The sequence below is a fragment of the Artemia sp. Qi Xiang Cuo genome, chromosome 6, assembly GCF_049724085.1.
Source record: "Artemia sp. Qi Xiang Cuo chromosome 6, ASM4972408v1, whole genome shotgun sequence".
In the NCBI taxonomy this organism is placed as follows: domain Eukaryota; kingdom Metazoa; phylum Arthropoda; class Branchiopoda; order Anostraca; family Artemiidae; genus Artemia; species Artemia sp. Qi Xiang Cuo.
Genome location: NC_142799.1, coordinates 29,121,897 through 29,146,884, shown reverse-complemented (window position 1 = coordinate 29,146,884; position 24,988 = coordinate 29,121,897). Strand labels below are relative to the sequence as shown.

General features: G+C 36.0%; 1 protein-coding gene across 2 annotated transcripts in view; it reads right to left on the bottom strand.

Annotated features, from left to right (window-relative positions):
• Nucleotides 1-24,988, bottom strand: part of LOC148951086 (uncharacterized) — a 205,307-nt gene that overhangs the window by 138,216 nt on the left and 42,103 nt on the right. For both annotated transcript variants that reach the window (XM_089090134.1, XM_089090135.1), the window contains exons 5-6: nucleotides 14,978-15,562; nucleotides 9,639-10,069 (exon numbers count right to left, since the gene is read on the bottom strand). In XM_089090134.1, coding sequence (XP_088946260.1) covers nucleotides 9,639-10,069; nucleotides 14,978-15,562 — 1,016 coding nt within the window. The remainder of the gene's footprint in view (nucleotides 1-9,638; nucleotides 10,070-14,977; nucleotides 15,563-24,988) is intronic.

Sequence of the window (24,988 nt, the reverse complement as noted above, 5' to 3'; positions counted from 1 at the left end):
AGGAAGATAAGTTTGTTAACCAAGATTAGAATATTAGAAGCTACAGTGATGACAGTGGTCAAATATGGCTCTGAAGCATGGACGCTCCGAAAAGCGGATGAAGATTTGCTAGATGTTTTTCAGAGAAATTGCTTAAGGATTGTTCTGGGTACCCGGCTGACTGACCGTATTTCAAACAATAGGCTATACGAAAAATGTGGTTTAATACCGCTCTTGAGGGCTATAATGAAAAAAAGGTTGAGGTGGCTAGGGCACGTTGTGCGGATGAAGGATGACAGATTGCCGAAGATTGTCCTTTTCGGCCAACCATCTAGGGCTAAACGGAAAGCAGGTCGTCCCCGTCTGGGATGGGAGGACGTCATAAAGAAAGATATAAAGGAAATGGGAACTTCGTGGGCGGGTGTAAAAAGGGAGGAACTTCGTGGGCGGGTGTAAAATAGATTTGGGTGGAGGAGGAGCGTGCGTAGCTGTGTTGGCCTCAGGCGGCTTGGTGCTATATATTATATATATATATTTATTTATTTATTACTCGTCAAAAAAAAGGTACAAAAGACGGATTATCACTAAAAAAGAAAAAACACGCACAAAAAACATTTACTACACATTACACATAATTCAACAAATTACAAAGATGAGAAAAAAAAAACTCAATTATGCACTGCACTGCAGGTACGTAAGAAATTTTACTTTTTAAACTCCCAAGTACTGAAGAAACATAAGCAATGGTTCAGTTCAGTTCAATATGGGTTTTAATTCAAAAAAATATATATAAAAATACACTTAACTTAGTTCCTTGTGCATTGATGCACGTTTGGGCCCGTAATAATTGCACACTCTAAATACAGCGTGGCCTCCTGTCCTCTTCAATTTCCACCCCGAACCGCCATCAAATAACAATAAATATGATTGATAACTTCAATTCAACTAACCTAACCTACAGCAAAATACTTGATAACTTCAATTCAAAATCAACGGACTCAACCAATTAGTCTAAATATGACAAGACACGGTAAAAAGACTAAATATGACAAGAGAAGTGCAAATAAAATTAAATGGACAGCGATTTACTGCCACAGCAAACGTTACCAAGGGTGGGAAGGGACTTTCTCGTTGTACCGTTTAATTTGTTCAATTATAGCTGCCGCTGGGTCCGCAATTTTAAAATTTTTAACAAGGTACGAATTTCTTTTCCATGGCGGGAACCGCAACAAGAACTTCGCATACTTAAAAAACGCGGATCTGAGCTTTCTTTTTTCTGGCTCGGGAAAAATTCTCCAAAACGGGTTTAGATACAGGAAATGGGGAAGGGATATTGCGTTATAAAGTCGAGCCAAAATTAAACGGTTGAAAAGGATTTTAGATGAAACTACTCTACTGTAAGCAAAAGCCAGGCGTTTACGGAGAAGATCAATAAGAAGGGAGCGTGTAGTTTTTAGATCCTTTCCAATTGGTAAACCAAGGTAAATAATTTTCGGGACAGGGGCTACAGACAGTTCTCCCAGCCTCACAGACGAGACCTCTTCTTGACGCCAGTTGAACAGAAGAATATCCGACTTCTGCGGGTTAAATTCAAGACCAATGCGACTGTAATTTGATTGTAGTGTGGAGAAGGTGGTCTCTGTACCTGCGACTGTGCGGCTGGGGTTCAGAATGTCATCGGCATAGGCTATCATTGTAACGTCTATACCACAAGCTATGCATGTTGTCTCGATAGTACGCATGTTGACTGTGGTTCAATAATACAATTTTTAAAGGCACAAGGAGATGTGACTGATCCTTGTCGAGCACCCTTTTTTACTGGGACTACAGGATTCCCTCGGTAGGACAGCATCACGTCTGGTGAATATTCAGTGGGGGCTTGACCATGGCCAGGAAGTAGGAGTTCAGCCTGTAGGTGGTCGTACATGTCTTTAATGGGTAGTAGGATGTCCTTCTGTACACCTCTCTTTCCCATATCCAGAATAAGTTGACCGGGGACAAGTGAGTCGTAGGCACGGCGGACCTCATGCAGACCCTTACCAACGGATTCCTTCGATTCATCAGCGTCAATCAAGACTGAAGCCAAAGCAGAAATGGCGTGGCCGCTTCCAAGACCCCTCTGGAACCCAAACTGGGAAGGGGGAGTCCAGCAATTTTCCTGGATTTCATCAATGACCAAAAGTTCGAGGATTTTGCAAAGCGTTGGTGCTACTGTGATCGGTCTGAACGAAGCACGTTCCGAAGTACTTTTTCCTTTCTTCGGGACTGGCCTAAGCCACCCAGTACTGAATGCTGATGGTACGAGTCCAGTAGTGAAGATCATCTGAAAGAGAAGAGTTAGGTGCCTTATGAAAGTTGGGCTGCAATGGCTAAGGTGAAGGGCGGATAGACGGTCAATGCCAGCCGACTTCTTCTTTTTCAACCGTCGAACCGCAGACGCCGCCTGTGATGGGGTAACTGGAAAATCAGTATCTGAAATTGATGACAGGAGGGATGAAAGCTTTTCTTGAACAGAAATGTTAAGATCCTGTTTTGGGGCTGAAAACTCATCAAGGTAATAGTTTATCCATGTTAAATAGGGGATATCTGACTCGGGACCAGCTGACTCCTTCCTATCAAACATTTTCCATAACAGATTAGAATTTTTAATTACTTTTTCAGAAAGCTCAGATTTCAACTGCACACGGTGACGAGCAAGTTCCTTCCCAAACTTACACTTAGACGCTACTCTAATCTCTTTAACCACTCCTGAGTGTGGTCTACCTCATTCTTTCCATATCCGGTACCAGAAGGTAGCTCGGTCGCATGCTAATTGTAACAAAGGGTTAGAAGAATATCCCTTTTTTTGAGTTTTTTGTCTGACAAGAGACTCGAGCGCTCCCTGAGATTCGACAAACAGAAGAGCATGGGTTAGTTTGGCGTAATAAATATTAAGACGTAGTTGAGTATCTCTTTCATCACGGTGGGAGAATTTCATAAGTAGGTCAAACGGTACGCGAATTTTTGACAGAACAAGATCACAAGAATCTTGAAACTTTTCTTTATCAATTTTACGCCAAACTGGAACCTCAAGCCATCCTGAGTGAATATTGACGAATTATTCGCAGCGGAAAACGAGGTAGGCCTACTGATAATACACTGAACTCGGAAATGATCCGAAGTGAAACTGTTCGGAAGGACAAGAACTTCACGTGCTGGCAAAGAACTAGAGCTAATAATATGGTTTAGATTGGACGTAGAACCTGATTGATGGATATACGAGAAGTTTTTGTTATTCCAGTAAATAGTAAAACAGTTCTCATGTATCCATATGCGAACACAACAACGACTACTTTGGACACTGATATCAACTTCTAGATTACAGTTAAAGTCAACTATTCATATGTACTAATGAGACTCTTGTTCTGCTTTTTTAAGGCAGTGGGCTAGTTTGGCAGCACTTATAGCAAAAGCACTATCAGATTTGGCGTCACGGTAATCAGTGGGAAGGTACACATTCCTAACTAGCAGGTTATCTAGTGTAATTGCAATAAAATTGTCACTGCTCTCGTATACTTCGCACGTGAGAAGATTTCTAACCAACGTGGCAACACCGCCAGACGGACAGCCTCGTGGAGATGAACATTATGCAGGCACGGAGAACACAGAATAGCACGGCCAGAGATTTAGTAGGTTTAGGCCAGCTTCTGTGATGAAATGTTATCGCAGACATATCACATTATATTTATTCACAAACTGGTCAGCCACAAGAGACCGCTCGGAAAAATTTCCGTTTATATTCCAAGAAATTAGTGAAATGTTAGAGATTTCGTTATTCATCATGTTAATGAGTTGCCTTTTGCTGGTTTTTTGGACACTTTATGCTATAGCAGGTATGACCCGCTTTCTTGCAGGAAACACAAAACATAGCACGAGTACACTTTTCTGCATCGTTCTTTTTGGAGACATGGTCAGACGCGACACATCTGGAGAAGACAGGGCTATTGGAGCACTCGTCAGCTAGGTGACCTTGGTTGTGGAATGAGTAGCAACGACGGGGTAAGAAACGGAATTCTTCAGTGGGCAGTTGTTCGTAATAGATCTTCACAGAGTCCTTAAGAAATTTATCCAAATCCGATCGACAGCTCAAAAATACTTTGAACGTACAGGAACTGCCAAGCTGTTTAGACATCGTAGCTCTTAGGATCAGTGCAGTTAGTTCATCCGCCAATATGTTAGAGGGGACTCGTTTCACTACACCAATATAGTTAGGGCTCTTTATGGCAGCAGAGATCTGCGGCTGGTTGGTCTTCATTGACTCAAAAATGGTTTCAGCTGTGTTCTTTGAGCGAACCACTAGTTTCCAGTCCTATTTGACTCTCCGTAATTCGGACATGTCACTTGTATCCGCAAACACCGAATCGATTAATCTCTTCCTAGCAATGGGGGTATCAAGCGACTCTGTCAGATTTTTCAGTATGATTACAGAGGAAAGCTTATCAGGCTAGTTTGAAGTGCTTAGCTATTTGAGGGGTTTGTTCGCATTAATAGAAAGATGGTTCTTAATAACTCGAGACAATTCATTCACCTTAATAGCTACGGTTGCTGCAGTAGCTTCACTAGTAGCTGGGACTGAACAGGGAAAATCAATAACAAAGTTCGGCAATTCGGTCTTCTTGGCGTGAGCTTGGTGAATCCATCTGCAAATTTCCGTAAAATTCTCTTCATCTTTTGCGTGAACTTTACAGCGTGTTGTAAACTGTATTAGTTTATGAAGTAAGTCTTTGGCTTTTAGGAATTCTTCTGGTGTGAAAAATCTAACGCCAGTATCAATTATTCCTTCCAGTTGTTCTCCTTTTTCTATGCTACGGTTCACAAAGTTCAACACAGCATTCAGGAATATTTAGTCCTCTATTTCCGTCAACATCCCGAAAACAACGTGGTACTGTGGACACACCTTAAGAAAAGGTTGAATATTGCTTATAAGATATATATATATATATATATATATATATATATATATATATATATATATATATATATATATATATATATATATATATATATATATATATATATATATATATATATATATATATATATATATATATATATATATATATATATATATATATATATATATATATATATATATATATATATATATAATCTCTTTAAACAATCAATAATTGTGTATTTGTTCATTTATTGAATATGGTTTCTTAGGTTTTTGGAAAATGAAATACTGGGATTTTCTGGCCTAAAAAAAACAACAATTTATATACGTCAAGAGTTTGAGAAAATACGTTAAAAGCCTTTATTTTGGAAAAAAAGATTTAGTGAGTGAAGACATAATTAAAGGCACCTTTCAAGAGAATAAATTAGATCATTCCCCCACTCCCCAGGAGTGATCGTATCGGTTTTAGTATCCAAGACACATGCAACATTACAAAAGGAACATAGCTCCTTTTTCTCGTACCCTTGTAATATGGCGACGTACGCTTGTATACAAAGGTGCAGTTTTTTTCAAGGATTGCATTTCATTTCAGTGATATGTCTTAATGCTTACAAAAAGACCCTACCTTTAACAATTTTTATTCCAAATGGGCGCTTAAATAGCTCTCTGTGATGTTTCAGAGCCCTCTTACCGCTGAAGAAAAAAAAAGCAAGAAAAAGAGAGAACATATTAGTTCTATCCATGCGAAAAACATTAGGCAATCATATCTCTTTCCCCTGCGCTATCGCAAGGTTTCTTATAGCATGGTTTTTCTACAAAGTTGTTTTCTTACTTTCGACTGAAAAAATTTAAGTGCTGATGTACAGTCACTTTTCAGTGTAGCCTAAAATGGATTTAAGGATTTATCAGAGGCAACGCTGTAGCGTTGCCTATAGTAAAGGCCATACGGCTCAAATGTTTTATTATTTATTATTTATTTTTTCCCAGAGGCACTTCATATGGAAGGGGTCGTCGTAAAAGCTTCAAAGGGGGCTCATTTGATTGGAAATTGAGAGTTCTAGTGCCCTTTTTAATAGTCAAAAATGATTGGAAGGCAACCAGCCCCCCCCCGCGCCCATTATTCCCCCAAACACATCCAATCAAAATTTTAAGATAGCCATTTTGTTCTGCGTAGTTGATTTCCTGATAGAAAATATATTTTTGAGGAGGATACTCCCCCACAACCCTCATGGCAAGGGTTTTCAGTTATTCACTGGGGGCATATAAGGTTTTTATAGAAAGCGTTGTCGTAGAAACTTCAAAAGAGGCTCAATCGATTGGAAATTAAAGAGCTAGTGCCCTTTTAAATAGTCGAAAGTGATTGGAGTGCAACTGTCCCATCCCCCCCCCCACGCCCAACATTTCCCCAAACACATCCAATCAAAATTTTGAAATAGCCATTTTAATTAGCGTAGTTGATTTCCTGATAGAAAATATGTTTTTGAGGAGGACACTCCCCCACAACCCTCAGGGCTAGGGTTTTAAGTTTTGCCCTGGGGGCATATAAGGTTTTTATAGAAGGTGTTGTCGTAGAAACTTCAAAACAGGCTCATTCGATTGGAAATTAAAGGGCTAGTACCCTTTTTAATAGTCAAAATGATTGGAGGGCAACTAGCCTCCCCCCCCACGCCCATCATTCCCCCAAACACATCCAATCAGAATTTCGAGATAGCCATTTTGTTCAGCGTAGTTGATTTCCAGATAGAAAATACGTTTTTGAGGGGAATACTCCCCCACATCCTTCAAGGCAAGGGTTTCAAGTTATGTTCTGGGGGTATATAAGGTTTTTATAGAAGTCGTTATCGTAGAAACTTCAAAAAAGGCTCATTCGATTGGAAATTAAAGGACTAGTGCCCTTTTTAATAGTTGAAAGTGATTGGAGTGTAACTAGCCCCGCCCCCCCCCCATGCCCATCATTTCCCCAAGCACATCCAATCAAAATTTTCAGATAGCCATTTTGTTCAGCATAGTTGATTTTCAGATAGAAAATATATTTTTGTGGAGGACACTCCCCCAAATCCTTCAGGGCAAGGGTTTTAATATATGCCCTGGGGGCATATAAGGTTTTTATAGAAGGAGTTGTCGTAGAAACTTCAAAAAAGGCTCATTCGATTGTAAATTCAAAGGGATAGTGCCCTTTTAAGAGTCGAAAGTGATTGGAGGGCTACTAGCTCCCCCACGCCCGCCATTCCCCAAAACACATCCAATCAAAATTTTGAGATAGCCATTTTGTTCAGCGTAGTTGATTTTCAGATAGAAAACATGTTTTTGAGGAGGAGAATCCCCCAAAACCCTCAGGGCAAGGGTTTTAAGTAATGCCCTGGGACATATAAGGTTTTTATAGAAGGCGTTGTTATAGAAACTTTAAAAAAGGCTCATTCAATTGGAAATTCAAAGGGATAGTGCCCTTTTTAATAGTCAAAAGTGATTGGAGGACAACAACCCCCCCCCCCCCGCTACGCCCATCATTCCACCAAACACATCCAATCAAACTTTTGAGATAGCCATTTTGTTCAGTGTAGTTGATATCCAGATAGAAAATATGTTTTTGAGGAGGAAACTCCCCCAAAACCCTCAGGGCAAGAGTTTTAAGTTATGCCCTGGGGGAATATAAAGTTTTTATAGAAGGCGTTGTCGTAGAAACTTCAAAACAGGCACATTCAATTAAAAAATTCAAAGGGCTAGTGTTCTTTTTAATAGTCAAAAGTTATTGGAGGGTAATTGCCCCCCACACGTCCATCATTTCACTAAACACAGCCAATAAAAATTTGGAGTTGGTCATGTCGTTTAATCGTGTTATTTACCGAAGAGAAAATATATTTTTGAGGAGGACAATCCCCCACAACCCTCAGGGCAAGGGTTTTAAGTTATGCCCTGGGGGCATATAAGGTTTTTATAGAAGGCGGTGTCGTAGAAACTTCAAAAAAAGCTCATTCGATTGGAAATTCCGAGGGCTAGTGCCCTTTGTAATAGTCAAAAGTGTTTTGAGGGCAACTAACCGCCCTGTAACGCCCACCTTTTCCCCAAACACATCCAAACAAAATTTTAAGACAGCGATTTTATTAAACGTAGTTTTAAGTTCTGGAAATTAGGTCTTTGAGGATTGCAACTCCCCCAAAGCCCTCAGGGCAAGGGTTGTAATTTAAGGATTCTCCGAATCCTTCATATTATTTCTTATGGAAGGGACGCTCGCACAAACTTTAGAGAGGGATCATTTGATTGGAAATTGAAAGTTCTTGTTCACTTTTTAAGAATCAAAAGAGATTGAAGGGCAACTAGCCCCTCTCCCTCCTCCACGCCCTAAATGCATCAGATAAAAGTTTTGAGATAGACATATTGTTAAAATAGTTCAAAGTTCTGATAACAAAAAAACTCCGGTGTCGACACAGCCCACCAGGGCCCAGGGGTAGGCGTTGTAAGTTATGCCCTGGGCATAACTTATTAAGGGGGGTTTATAACTTATGGGAAGGTGTTTTGTATGGGAAGAACACACAGGAAATCTATTAAAATTATCCAATTATAAGGTTAAAATACATACTCTGTGATAGATGCAAAATTGCTTTGGCACACAAATTCCTACTAAGGTCAATTCCAAACATTCGTGATCCCTTTGTGTCAGCAAGTGAAATGGTCTAAACCCCCTTATTGGAGCTATTTTTTCAATCCATTCATTGTTTTCAGTCGCTGTCCACAAGCTCTGCAAGCTGTCTATTTTTCAAATATAAGGTTTTTATCAAAGAGGAATCGTATATACTTTGAAAAAAGCCTCTTTCGATTGCAATAGAAAGTTCTAGATCCGTTTTCTAAAGTCAAGAATAATCGGACAATAAGCACCCCCCCCCCCATGCCATAAAAAATTCAAACTTTTTACAATCAAAAACTAACAAAAATTAATTAAAAAAAACTTTCCCAAAAACAAATTTCTTCAAAGAAAAGTAAAGGCCATTTTAAACTTAAGCTCAGCAGATGCAAATATCTGTTAAAATTCAAACTCAAAACAACCAGACATTACTATTAAAGAATAAATGAAACCCAAAACGAACAAAAATTAAATAAACAATCATAGCAAATAACATACAACAAGTAATAATATAAATGATTAAATAGATCTCAAAGCAAGTAATGCCTAGATTGAATATGAAAATCAAGCTTAATGTGAAAAAAAATATTTTGCTATTAAACTATAAACGAGACTTGAAACGAACAGAAATTAAATAAAGAATCAATACGAACAAACACTCAATATATATTTATATAAATGAACGAATATATCTTAAAACTAGTGAAACTGAAATTTAATGTGCAAATCGAGTTTTAATCAGACTAAATTGGATATAAACAGGAATTCGGGTATCGTATCACCGCAAAAGCCTAAAACCTCCTGCGTCATTGGTGCTTTACTGAAAACAACTCTCTGAAATATTTTCACTTTTATAACTTTAAAAAATTAAAAATTAATTAAGATTTTAGGGACCAGACCAGACACTTTACTTTTTTTTGTTTTTTATATTGAATACTAACCAAAATTTTATGTTAAAAAGACCTGTACATATATTTCTCTTTCTGAATAAGGGTAACACTTTCACAAACTAAAAACTGCAATACTTTTATTTCTCTCAGTTCGCACTCACAACGGTCAGCATAATCCTTGCTCAAAAGGAAAAGTAAAAATTAATTTTCTTACCCTGGAGATGTTTCTAAGGGACTTTGGATCTTTCCCTAGTCCGATCCATCTTTTCAAAGTCTTTGATTCCTCTTCTTTCCCAAGATTCTGATATCCAAAAATCTCAGAAAAAATGTCTGCTTTGTTCAGTCTTTCTCTATTTGAGCCATTACGGTTCTTTCTACGAAACAAAAAGTCTTCCATTTTTCTGAAAATACTTGACTTTTCGTCATATTCGTTAATTTCATTTGCTTCCTCTTCAAAGTTTGCCTTATTTTGTGATTCCGGTTTGCCCCAAGATGGCAGCTCATTAGCCTGATCAAATGTGTAAACATAGTCTTTATTTCTTTCGAGGAGCCTGGCTAAAGGTGCTGAAGTCTGAACTATTGCTTTAGAAATGCCGTTTGTTGTTGCTTCTGAAGTTTTTATTAATCGCGTGACCGGTACATCACCTTTAATAAAAAGAAAAAGTATTTTTGTATGTATGTATGAATATAGAATATATTGCCCACAAAAAGCAAAAACAACAACGTGGAGTAAAAGGATAAAGAAATGAAAAGAAAAGGAAACAAAAAAGCAAAACAAAAATAACTTCAAATGCTATAAGCAAAATAATTGATTACCCAATTTCAGGAATGGAAAAATGCAAAAGAGTGTTATAATCAGAAATAAAATTCAAAGCTCTCATACATTAAACCATTTGTTTGAGAGTGGCAATCTGGCTTTCTTAGAGCAGCCATCTATATCTGAGTTTCTTTTTAAAGTATTTGGAAAAACATCGACTGAGCACAATGTGACATGTCTTCTATATGCTATTGTTATTTTAGTTTATTTATGAACAGATAACAGCAGAAATCTAGGAAAGGATTCATCTTGTTGAGAATCCTAAGATTTGGTTCTCTTTTGAGTAAAGCAACATATCGCAGAGTACCTAAACTCTCACTATTTGCCTTTCTGTGCCTCATTCGACAAATATTTCAAGATAGCCATTTTAATTAGCATTGATGAAAAGTGTAAAAAAAGCGTTCAGGCGCAACAGGATGTTTTCAATCCCTTAGACAAGGAGACCAAATCATAGGCAGCGCAATAGCGCTGCCGAAGTAAAGAACGATGTTGGTACAGCACAACGCATTTTTGGTTTTTTGGTTTTAGACCAGGACACTTCGTATCGAAGGAGTTGTCGTAGAAACTTCGAAAAGGGCTCATTCGATTGGACATTGGAAGGACCTGTGCCTTTTTTCATAGCCGAAAGTGATTAGAAGGCAACTAAAAACCCTTCCACGCCCACCATTTCCCCAAACACATCCAATCAAAATTTTGAGATAGCCAGTTTGTTCAACATAGTTAAAAGATCTGGAAATTATGTTTTTGAGGAGGATACTCTCCCCACAGCCCTCAGAGCAAGGGTTGCAAGTTATGCCCTGTTGGCATATAATGTTTATATAGAAAGCGTTGTCGTAAAAACTTAAAAAAGGGCTCACTTGATTAGAAATTCAAAGGGCTAGTGCTCTTTTTATTATTTGAAAGTAATTAGAGGGCAACTAACTCCACTCTCACGCCCACCATTTTGTTCAATGTAGTAGGAAATTTTGGAAATTAGGTCTTTGAGGATGATAGCCCCCTCAGAACCCTCAGTGCAAGGGTTGTAAGTTATGCCCTGGGGGCATATAAGGTTTCTTATAGAAAGCTTTGTCATAGAAACTTCAAAAAGGGTTCATTTGATTGGAAACTGAAAGGGCTAGCATCTTTTTTAATAGTCGAAAGTGATAGGAGAGTAACTAGCCCCCTTTCTCATGCCCACCATTTCCCCAAACACATCCAATTTAAATTTTGAAATAGCCATTTTGTTCAACGCAATTGAAAGTTCTGGAAATTATGTCTCTGAGGTTGACACACCCCCCACACCGCTCAGGGCAAGGGTTGTAAGTTATACCCTGGGGGCCTATAAGGTTTTATAGAAACGGCTGTCGTAGAAACTTCAAAAAGGGCTCATTCGATTGGAAATTCAAAGGGCTAGTGTCCTTTTTAATAGTAAAAAGTGATTGGAGGGCATCTAATCCCCCTCTCACGCCCACCATTTCCACAAACACGTCCAATCAAAATTTTTAAACAGCCATTTTTTTACGTAGATACTAATACCTCTACTGATACTAATGCTGCTATTAACACTATTACTATCACTGATAATCTTGCCACAACTTCTCATTCTACAGCCACTCCTATCACCGCTACTACTGCTGATATTAGTCAATTTTGTGGTCATTTACATAATACCAAATCAAATATTTGTATTTGGTATTATGAACTATTGAAAAAAAAAGTGATATCGTTACCCTATTTTATGAATCATTTAATTTAATCAATGAATATATAGTTTCCCTAGAGCTCGTGATATTACACCCTGTCAAAATCAAATAATGTAAGTATGTATATCCAAATATTATAATTCTTAAAGTCATGCCAAACGTCCGTACAGAAACAATTATTCATAGCCCCATTATCAGGAAAGATTATGATATTCGAATTTTAAACAAAACCAAGTCCAACTCTAGTCCCATTCGGCTGTCGAAAACGAAAGGCGTTAATTGAACATTTTCTAAAATGTTCAGAAAAAGCAAATAACCATTTTGGAAAACATGCCTCCTTATCTCTTTCGAGCTCCAATCATGCCTTTCTGGCCATCTAATGGTCGGCCTAATGTGAAAATCTTCGTGGCTTTTGAAGAGTCGTTCACCTAATGCTTTTTGGTTTACAAAACTGGTTGAAATTTAATTATAACACGTTTTGAGTGGGTTAAAAATTGAAAATATTTCGAAAACCAAAGGGGATAAATGCCTTCTGATTAAACCACTCTATCGGACGTGCTTAATTTTAGTATAATCGATATATATCTCATTTTTGACTGATATGTCTTTAATCGTTTTGATCAAAAGTTTAAATTTAATCCTTTAATTGTAACTGTATGCTGTTGTCTTTATTTCCTTTTTCTGTGGCAAATTAACTATGCTATATTATTGTCACTTTTACGCCTAAAGGTCGCATCTGACATTTTCGAACGTCTGAAGCAACAGCCAAATTCTCTTTGATGACCAGTTCACAAAGGGAAGATAAACAGAATAATGCAGATCCGGATGATAAAGGGCATGATTGAATATACATTGCCCTTATGATTTTCGTTTTCAATGGACCTCAGCCAACTGCTTCTGATAATTAATTAAATAAAAAAATAAAAGTTTTTTCAACTGAAAGTAAGGAGCAACATTAAAACTTAAAACGAGCAGAAATTATTATGTATATGAAGGGGTTCACCCCCTATTCAATACCTCTCTCTTTACGCTAATGTTCGAATTTTGTTCGAATCGAAAATCCCTGAATCACATAGGCCGTTTAATTTAAATAGATGGCTCTTATGAAAGTACTAAAAAAAAACTTTATCGTAAAGAGTGAGGTATTGACTAGGGGGCAAACACCCTCATATACGTAATAATTTCTGTTCGTTATAAGTTTTAATGTTGCTCCTTACTTTCAGTTGAAAAAACTTGTTTTTTTTATTTAATTTCTGATCGTTTTTTTAAAAAATGCTGGGAAATCTGGCGCCCCCTTAATAGAAATGTCTCTTTCCCAAAGGAAATATCCTCTATGGAAAGATCCTCCCAAGTAATCCCCTCCTCGGCCCCCCCCCACCCAGAAAAAATCTATCCTGAAAACGTCTGTATGCTTCCAAATGACCAATGCTATATGTAAACAATGGACAAAGTTCATAACTTGCAGCCCATCCTCAAAGACATATTTATTAGATTTTTGACTATCCTGAACAAAATGGCTATCTCAAAATTTTGATTGGGTGACCTTGGGAAAAAAATGAGCGTGGGAGGGGGCCATGTTGCCTTCCGATTTTTTGGTCACTTGAAAAGGCACTGGAACTTATGATGTGATTACTCATTTCAATTTCTGTTAAGTTTAACTTTCACTTATTCATTCATAGTAATTTATAATCTTTGAAGTTTAAATTGTTACTTTTCTTTATTTCTACTCCTTTTATGGTTAAATAACGGTCTGTACTTTTTTGAATTTTTTTTAAACATTGTTTTTAGATGAAAGGTATGGGAGCTCCCACTGTAATAGTAAACAGGAGACGAAAATTTGTTTCAGTACGGCTGTGGATTTTCATTACCTTTACTCTGTTTATTTGTGTTTTGTAAAGATTAGAAATATAGCTAAGTATTTTATTGACAATTTTGCTTTGACAGGTTTGATTTTGATTGCTTGGTATTGACACAGGTTCTCAAATATTTATATTATTTTTGTGAATATGCCAGTTTGTTAATTTAATTTTTTCTTTATGTATTCCAAGTTGGGCTAATAAAATGTTTGAATTTCATCAAATACAAAACAAGTTTTAGAATTATTATTTAGACACCAGTTAACATGGCAAGTTAAGAAAACTGGATATTATTCATTGAATTCTATTTTTGCAGAACTGCCGGAAGAATTTCCTTTCACGGTCAATATCCAATTTCTAGTTATGTTTTTCTCATTACAGAATAATTTTATTTAAATAATCTAAAGAGGTTCTCGATCTGCGTTTTTTCCGTATTAGGTCTTTTTCAGTCAATTATTCACGGACAGCCCTGGTGGGTAAACCATGCCCCTAAATGAGATCATTTTATAAGTGACGCAATCATCAACTTGCTACTAAGGGAATCACCCAAAACTGTTTCTTTCAAAACTGTTTATAATTAATTCATTTAGTTTTATTACAAATAGTTTTAGTTCTCAAATAGCCTCTTCGAAGTCGTTAGTTAAAAGACAAGCCTTTATATATCTGTACACATGAAAACTTTCCCCTTATGTATGTTTGGAGTAGAAGCAGATTTAAAATCTTAGGGATATTGGTATTCCCCAGTAGGGAGAATCTTGGTTTTTCCAGTTTTTGGCGTTTCGGTTTTCTAAATTGGAAGTAAGGAGGGGTATTTCCCTTTTGATTTATCTTCCACTCGGTTACACCTACCACAACACCTCCTTCCTTCGGTTAAGGCGCAAACTATGGGCCCTTACCCTCAAAATTTAGAGTCTAGCACAGCATTTTCCAGATTATTGTATTTTTTTATCAGATGATTGGTGTACTAAAATCTAAGCCGACTGTGAGTTATCCTTTAGTTTGTTTGCTTTCTTTTGAAATTCTACATTTTGCATCTTTTGTCGGCATTGCCTTTAGACAAATTGGCTCTGATATTTGGTTTATTGAGATTATGCCTTTATAAGTTTTACCTCTGCCAGAGTTGGGCAGGTGTACTGAAGAAACTGCAGTGCAGATTATTCTAGGCAAAATAGGCCTGAATAGCAAAATAAAATCGAACCTGTGAGAGCTACATTCTTTTTCAAAGTCTTTACTCCATCTGATACTGTATGCTTCATTTTATTTAACTGAGATTCAATCAAGACTGAACTTTCTTCAACTGCAGCTTTTGAACTTTCTTGGCTGTCTTCTATAGTATTTACCGACCATGACGCTACTTCATCTTGTAGTTTTACTAAATCTTCTTTACTATCCATCGCACTGCTTTTAGTTCTTTCAAGACTCTCAGAAACCAATTCTTCCATTTTTGGTACTTCTTTTTGTTTATTAGATTCAGAACTCCCGTCAATAAACTTATTTGACGGAATTACTGGTGTTTCTGGAGCTTCCACTCCGTGAAAATTATTTACTTTCCTGGAGCTTTCATCTGGATGCTCTTTTGAGGGTTGACACTCTAATCCCATACCATAGTTTTCAAATTCCTCTTGAGATGAAACTACAGAACCTAAATTTTGTTTTTCGTTGCTTGATGAAGACGTATTCATTTCTTGTATAGCAGGAAGCGTCTCACCCAGATACTGCTGTAGATGGTGACTCGGCTGATAGATTTCTTCAGTTTCGTCATCTTTACCCTCTAGCATTTCGCCTGTAAAGATTTTACAAATGTTTAGGGAGAAAATTTTCATTGAACTAGGACCAAAAGCATAATGTCCAAAAATGAGTGGGCGGAAGTTTTAATAAGTGAGAGTTTTATGGGAGGGAGGAAAATTGAAGCTCTGAGTGGGGTGGAGTAGGACTAGTTGTTGAATTTTAGGGGCCCAGTTGTTTGATCGATTGTTAGCAGTAATAGCATGTAAAGTAAAAGTAGTTCACTCTTTTGGTGTTTAAAATTAACCAAAATTATGAGATGTTAGTGTAAAAACTAATTTTACGAAATTAAAAAAAATGTGTTCATGTTTCCTTTTAAACTAGTATATACTGCTATGAAAGAATAAAAGAAACCTGCAATACAGAAATTAATATTAATTTCTTAATTTATCTAGTATAATTTAGTATAAATTCATCTCTTATTACTCTAAATTAAACATAAGAACAATAGAATATAACCTTTTTAACCTTTGTAAAAAAAAACAGCTGCTTGCTTGCCCCGGGGCTTGTCTTTGAATTAGCAAGTGTCATGACTCCCTGTATATCATTTTTTTTATCTTTTAACCAGCTGAAGTGAAATTGCTGTGTCAAACTTTCGATCTGAAGTCATACTTGGAAGCAGTGGCGGATCCAGGGGGTCGAGGGGGCGCGCGCCCCCTAGCGTGGTCTAAAGTAGTGTAATACTTAATTAACCTAAGTTTTCGTTAATTAAACTTGCCCCTAATGCAAGTTTATCGGATCAACCTATTTTGCACCCCCCCCCTCTAAATTTTTTTTTGTCGGATCAACCTATTTTGTGCCCCCCCCCCCCAAAAAAAATATTCTGGATCCTCCCCTGGTTGGAAGAGGCCTTCGTTAACGCACAGGGGGCAGAAAATTTACAGAAGGAGGCTGGGGTCCTCCAATCACTATTGGCAGTTAAAATTCCTAGATGATTTTTCTTTAAATTCCCTGCTCCCTCGCGTTTCTACGAGTATTCCCTCTAAACTAAATACCTGGGGAAACATATCTAAGATATATACCTCTATACTTAATCAACATTACTGTGTTGACTCGGACAAGAAAAGGATCTTTAAAAGCTATTAGTTCTCAAACTGTATTTTTCATTTCTGGCCTTGGTCCACTTGAGGCTTAAAGCTCCGACTCAATTACTAAACAGTAAGTTAGATAGTCCTCCCGCCACTAAAATCTGATATTTAAATAGAGTTTTAGGAATTTAGCCACTGTGCAATTATTGTTTGGGTCGGGATTTTTTTGGAGCTTGGGTTTTGTTGGGGCTGTGTTGCACTTTGTTCAGTATTAAATTTATTTAGAGTTTTAGCCAAGATTACAACTAATTTCGATAAAAAGTTAAAACAAGAATAAACACTTTAGTACAGTCTTTATGCGTTCGCAAAGGCACAACTACGAGTACGGAACATTCTTCTCTACGCATTTTTAAATCTGCGCTATATTTTCCGCTTTGAAAAAAAAAACTACTTTTAAATTCTTTGAAAAAGTTTTTTCAATATCTCTTCCAGAACAACATGGAGTCTACCAGTACTTGGCAGCGGGAGACTTCATTACTCAGCAGTCATTGAATGATAGTTTTCGATTAGTTTTTATGATACTTTAAAAGTTTCAGTGATTTCAGCTCACTTTTGAATAAAGGTCTTATGACAGGAGTGAAATTGACTAAAATCAAGTTAGTAATTTATAGCTAGTATTCACGAAAGATTCATACTGCGAAGGCATCGAAGACAGACTTATTTGGAGAAAAAAAGGATACAAAGTTCAAACGTTTGGCTCACTGTGCTGAAAATTCGTTCGTTTCATTTTCCCAGTATGAGTTTTGAATTAGGTAGGTGATTTGCTGTGACGAAGAGGCTTGTAAATTTCCTGAGGTCGATATTAAAACACGAAGATAATCTTTCAGGGATAGTGATAAGGGAAGACTGACATTTGGCCCCATTATTGAAGGGATTATTGGGGTATGTGAAACTGAGGGGAAGTTAAACTGTTATACTGATAGACAGGTCCTGTTCCTCAAACATCTAGGTAAGATTATCTTGACATAAACAAAATCTTACTTTTTTTTTTGGCGAGCGACGAAAAATAAAAAGATGAAAAAAAAAGTATGGCCTGCATGGCCACGTTTTGGAGCGTAGTTTGATCGATGCAGAGTTGTCAATCATATATAAAATGAGCCACACAGATAAAAACAAAGTTACAACAAAACAACCAGCCAGCCGCGCAAACAACTAGGGCTTCAGAGTCGGAGTCAGAGTTTGAGTAAATTTTTGTTGAATGGAGTCGTAGTTGGAGTAACAGAAATAATGTAGACCCTTTGGAGTCGACGGTGTGGAAACAAATAAAGGCCTAAACTTTAAAAACACGTAAATGTGTGCTTTTACGGTAATATGAAATTTATAAGATGAACATTAGCTATTAACAGGGTTATTAAAATTACATTTAGAATAGAATTTGATAAAACTAGTACTTTTTATGAAAGGGGAAGAAAAGGGGTTTTTACGAAAAGAGAAGTATTACAGCTCAGAGTCAGAGCTGGATTCGATCAATCATATTTAAAGATAGGAGTCGGATTCAGAATAAGAGTCAGTATAATGAAAAATCTGGAGTCGGAGTTGGAGTCGGAGTCGGCATCACTTATCACCGACTTCGAAGCCCTGCAAAAAACTTTTTTTTATATGAACATTTGACAGAACAAACACCCAACATTTAGTTTAAATTAGTTTCCGTCAACATTTTATTAATATCTCTATAATTTTTATTACCTTAATTTTGTGATTTTGTATATTTTTTTTTCTCCACCAGCCCTAACTCTGGAAATAATCCGGGGCTATGATCATAAATGAAGAATAATTACTGACTATTTATAAGACCACAACACCCAAACAATACGATTCGGTATTAATTGTGAACATCAATTTCTCACGAAAGATAAAGAAAAAAAAAAAAAAAAAAAACTATTAATAAAAATATGTGTAATTGTGGTCCAGATCAGCTTAATTAAACCGAAAATTTTTTTTCTGTGTTATTAACGGTGCCACATAAGTAGAGATGACCCTATAACTCCTGACAGCACACCATATATGGGCATAGAACCACGTGGTTTATGGTTTTGTCAGTGAGAATTTGAAAACAGGAATTTTGTCACATTTATGGATGGTTTTATGGTTTTTGTCAGTGAGAATGAAAAAACAGGAACTTTGTCACATTTATGTCTGTTTTCATGGGTGGTTATGCGTGTTGATTATTTGATGGTTTTATGGATTTTGTCAGTGAGAATGGAAAAACAGGAACTTTGTCACTCCCTTCTTGTTGTTGTTCGATGCAGATGTTACGAGTTTCCGGGAAACAGTTAATGACACTTCCTTCCTGTTGTTGTTCAATGCAAATGATATGAGTTTCCGGGAGATCGCGTGTTTCCAATATTTGTTGTTCAATGCAAATGTTATGAGTTTCCGGGGAACACCTGTGCTATCAGTCATTAATCAAATTGTTTCCAGGGAATGTCTGACAGATGACGTCAAGTTAATTAATGTCTTTGATGCATTTCCAAAGAGAATTGTCTCCGGTACAAAGTTTAGATCACACGTGACAGATGATGTCATGATTGATTGATTGACACGAAAGGGGAATTAATTTGTTGTTCTAAAGAGAATTGATTCACGAAAGGGAAATTAATTTGGAGTTCTAACAAGAGAATCGTTTCCGAGGCAAAGTTTAGATCTAAGCGATGAATTGTTTTAGTGCGGGAATCAGGTTTCCAAATAATTGAAATGCGCCAGCGCAGGGATGCTAAACAAGAGGAACATGCTGAATTACGTTTAGGGATTATTTAGGCGATACCATTTTAGCCATTTTAGTGAATTATTTCGGCGAAACAGTTAGAGACCTTAAAAATATGATTTTGAAGAGATTTTAGAAGAGAATTTAATGGTGAAACTCTGTGTTCGTTATAATACACAAGTTCCATTTTAACAGTGTCGTGAGGTCCTCTACCCCAACCCCAAAGGGTTCCAATCCCCCTACCCCGACCCCGAAGAAAGCCCCTGGTCCTCAAAGGTTCTCTGGGCTTCCAAAGAGCCCCCGGCGCCCCCAAAGGCCCCCCCCGGACCCTCAAAGGCCCACCCGCGGCCCCCAAAGGCCCAACGCGCTCCCAAACGACCACCGGGTTCCCCAAGGCCCTCACCCGGCCCCCAAATGTCCCCCAGGCTCCCAACTGACCCCCGGACCCCCAAAGGCCCTCCCCCGGTCCCCAAAGTGCCCCCCAGACCCCCAAAGGTCCTCACCCGATCCCCACTGGTCCACCGGGCTCCCACAGGACCAGTCGATCCGCGAGTGCCCCCCCAGACCCCCAAAGGCCCTCTCTGGGCCCCAAAAGGCCCAACAGGCTCCCAAAGGACCCCCGGTATCCCTTCCCCCCCCTTTTAAAATAATTTTAATTTTTTAAAATGGTATTTTTTTTTAACTTTTTTTAGTATCTTAAAATGACATGAAATATGCTTACGGCTCTACCAATCGTACTCTGTGCGTGTTCAAAGACACGATGTGGCTTTCTCACTGGTACTCTATGGCAGGTTATCGACACTACCTAGTTCACTGCATGCATTAAATCAGTATTTTTTACGCAGTGGAAGGATAAACACACAACTCATATCTGTAAAAAAGTGAAGATGAATTATTCGACGAAAGTATGTACACATGAAAAAATCGTCGTCGTGTTGAATGCAGACAAGGAGAAATACCTGAACTATGAAACGAGTGCAAGTGGTAACACTATTGGAAATGTATGCATGCGTTGTCATGACAGCGAGAAGTTAGATTTCTTTGGAGTACCCAAGAATTTCAATCGTGTAAACGGCGGATATGCAAGAGTAACATTACCAGAGAAATTAGTGCTCAAAGAGAATGCAAACTTAAAAATAATTCTCGATGATCGGGGACAACTCCTTGCTACGGCTTCTGGTAACACATTACCTGTTGATAAATCGTATCATCCTCTTTCCGGTATTAGCATTTTAAAGAGAACAAGAAGAAGACAAGCATACTCCTGCACCAACATCATAAATCATATCTTGTCAATGTGTCAAAACTGCCATCTATGTAAAAATAATGTGACAATAGACAGTGAAATCGCAGGCAGAATAAAAAGGACATTAGCAGACAATATCATCAATGAATATAACGATGAATTGACGGAAAGTGAAGCGCAAGTGTACTAATTATGTGTAATAATGTATTTAACGTATTTTTATATTAATATTCTACATGTCATTATTTCATTAAAAATATTTTATGCATTATTTTGTTAAGTGTTCATTATTTTTAGGGTTTGAAAGAACGTTAACGTTCAGAATATCTATTAAAAAGGTCAGAGATGAAAGAAAAAGAATTTTTAGAGATAGAGATGCTACTAGCAGACTCAATTTTTCATAGAAGATAGAAAAGTTCAAGTTCTCTTCTGAATTTTACCAAAGAACACGCTTCAATTCTAATTTCTCCAGAGAAAACACAAATCTTCCACGTCAGTTTTAAGTTCACCAAGACATGAAAAATTTAAAGTTCAATTCTAATTTTTCGATGGCAGATAGGAAAAGTTATACTATGATTTTGATTATTTTCTATGAAGATAAAAAGTTCTAGTTCAATTTAAAATTTTCTCAACGAAGTGAAGAAAAGTTCAAGTTCTCTTCTGAACTTTACCAAAGAACACGCTTCAATTCTAATTTCCCCAGAGAAAACATAAATCTTCCACGTCAGTTTTAAGTTCACCAAGATATGAAAAATTTAAAGTTCAATTCTAATTTTTCGGTGGCAGATAGGAAAAGTTATACTATGATTTTGATTATTTTCTAGTTCAAGTTCTCCTCGGAATTTTACCAAAGAACACACTTTAATTCTAATTTCTCCAGAGAAAACAAAAATCTTCCGCTTCAGTTGTTTATTTCACAAAGACATAAAGAAATTTAAAGTTCAATTATAAATTTTTCGGTGGCAGATAGGAAAAGTTATAATATGATTTTGATTATTTTCTATGAAGTTAAAAAGTTTTAATTCATTTTTAAATTTTCTCAACGAAGTGAAGAAAAGTTCAAGTTCTCTTCTTAAATTTACCAAAGAACACGCTTTAATTCTAATTTCCCCAGAGAAAACATAAATCTTCCACGCCAGTTTTAAGTTAACCAAGACATGAAAAATTTAAAGTTCAATTCTAATTTTTTGGTGGCAGATAGGAAAAGTTATACTATGATTTTGATTATTTTCTATGAAGGTAAAAAGTTCTAGTTCATTTTTAAATTTTCTCAACGAATTGAAGAAAAGTTCAAGTTCTCTTCTGAATTTTACCAAAGAACACACTTTAATTCTAATTTCTCAGAGAAAACAAAAATCTTCCGCTTCAGTTGTTTATTTCACAAAGACATAAAGAAATTTAAAGTTCAATTCTAAATTTTTCGGTGGTAGATAGGAAAAGCAATACCGTACTTGTGAGATATTTTCACGGAAGATAAAAAGCTCTAGTTCAATTTAAAATTTTCTCAACGAAGTGAAGAAAAGTTCAAGTTTTCTACTGAATTTTACCAAAGAACACGCTACAATTCTAATTTCCCCAGAGAAAACATAAATCTTCCACTTCAGTTTTAAGTTCACCAAGACATGAAAAATTTAAAGTTCAATTCTAATTTTTTGGTGGCAGATAGGAAAAGTTATACTATGATTTTGATTATTTTCTATGAAGGTAAAAAGTTCTAGTTCATTTTTAAATTTTCTCAACGAAGTGAAGAAAAGTTCAAGTTCTCTTTGGAATTTTACCAAAGAACACACTTTAATCCTAATTTCTCCAGATAAAACAAAAATCTTCCGCTTCAGTTGTTTATTTCACAAGCACATAAATAAATTTAAAGTTCAATTCTAAATTTTTCGGTGGTAGATAGGAAAAGCAATACCGTACTTGTGAATTATTATCACGGAAGATAAGAAGTTCTAGTTCAATTTAAAATTTTCTCAACGAAGTCAAGGAAAGTTCAAGTTCTCTACTGAATTTTACCAAAGAACACGCTCCAATTCTAGTTTCTCCAGAGAAAATAAAAAGCTTCCACTTCAGTTTTAAGTTCACCAAGATATGAAAAATTTAAAGTTCAATTCTAATTTTTCGGTGGCAGATAGGAAAAGCAATACCGTACTTGTGAATATTTTCATGGAAGATAAAAAGTTCTAGTTCAATTTCAAATTTTCTCAACGAAGTCAAAGGAAAGTTCAAGTTCTCTTCTGAATTTTACCAAAGAACACGCTACAATTCTAATTTCTCCAGAGAAATCAAAAATCTTCCACTTCAGTTCTTTATTTCACAAAGACATAAAGAAATTTAAAGCTCAATTCTAATTTTTCGGTGGAAGATAGAAAAAGTAATACCATACTTGTGAATATTTTCATAGAAGATAAAAAGTTCTAGTTCAATTTAAAATTTTCTCAACGAAGTCAAGGAGAGTTCAAGTTCTCTTCTGAATTTTAACAAAGAACACGCTACAATTCTAATTTCTCCAGAGAAAACAAAAATCTTCCACTTCAGTTCTTTATTTCACAAAGACATAAAGAAATTTAAAGCTCAATTCTAATTTTTCGGTGGAAGATAGAAAAAGTAATACCATACTTGTGAATATTTTCATGGAAGATAAAAAGTTCTAGTTCAATTTAAAATTTTCTCAACGAAGTCAGGGAGAGTTCAAGTTCTCTTCTGAATTTTACCAAAGAACACGCTACAATTCTAATTTCTCCAGAGAAAACAAAAATCTTCCACTTCAGTTCTTTATTTCACAAAGAGATAAAGAAATTTAAAGTTCAATTCTAATTTTTCGGTTGGAAGATAGAAAAAGTAATACCATACTTGTGAATATTTTCATGGAAGATAAAAAGTTCTAGTTCAATTTTAAATTTTCTCAACGAAGTGAAGAAAAATTCAAGTTCTCTTCTGAATTTTACCAAAGAACACACTTCAATTCTAATTTCGCCAGAGAAAACAAAAATCTTCCACTTGAGTTCTTTATTTCACAAAGACATAAAGAAATTTAAAGTTCAATTCTAAATTTTTTTTAGATGGAAGATAGAAAAAGCAATACCATACTTGTGAATATTTTCACGGAAAATAAAAAGTTCTAGTTTAATTTTAAATTTTCTCAACGAAGTGAAGAAAAGTTCAAGTTCTCTACTGAATTTTACCAAAGAACACAATTCAATTCTAATTTCTCCAGAGAAAACAAAAATCCCCCACTTAATTTCTATATTTCACAAAGACATAAAGAAATTTAAATTTCATTTCTAAATTTTTCGGTGGAAGATAGAAAAGGCAATACCGTACATGTGAAATATTTTCACGGAAGATAAAAAGTTCTAGTTCAATTTAAAATTTTCTCAACGAAGTGAAGAAAAGTTCAAGTTCTCTTCTGAACTTTACCAAAGAACACACTTCAATTCTAATTTCTCCAGAGAAAACATAAATCTTCCACGTCATTTTTAAGTTCACCAAGACATGAAAAATTTAAAGTTCAATTCTAATTTTTCGGTGGCAGATAGGAAAAGTTATACTATGATTTTGATTATTTTCTATGAAGGTAAAAAGTTCTAGTTCATTTTTTAATTTTCTCAACGAAGTGAAGAAAAGTTCATGTTCTCTTCGGAATTTTACCAAAGAACACACTTTAATTCTAATTTCTCCAGAGAAAACAAAAATCTTCCGCTTCAGTTGTTTATTTCACAATGACATAAAGAAATTTAAAGTTCAATTCTAAATTTTTCGGTGGTAGATAGGACAAGCACTACCGTACTTGTGAAATATTTTCACGGAAGATAAAAATTTCTCGTACAATTAAAAATTTTCTCAACCAAGTCAAGGAAAGTTCAAGTTCTCTACTGAATTTTACCAAAGAACACAATACAATTCTAATTTCTCCAGAGAAAATAAAAATCCTCCAGATAAGTTCTTTATTTCACAAAGACATAAAGAAATTTAAAGTTCAATTCTAAATTTTTCGGTTGCAGATAGAAAAAGTAATACCACACTTTTGAATATTTTCCCAGAAGATAAAAAGTTCCATTTCAATTTAAAATTTTCTCAACGAAGTGAAGAAAAATTCAAGTTCTCTTCTGAATTTTATCAAAGAACACAATTCAATTCTAATTTCGTCAGAGAAAATAAAAATCTTCCAATTCAGTTCTTTATTTCACAAAGACATAAAGAAATTTAAAGTTCAATTCTAAATTTTTCGCTGGAAGATAGAAAAAGTAATACCACACTTGTAAATGTTTTCCCGGAAGATAGAAAGTTCTAGTTCAATTTAAAATTTTCTGAACGAAGCGAAGAAAAGTTCAAGTTCTCCTCTGAACTTTACCAAAGAACACACTTTAATTCTAATTTCTTCAGAGA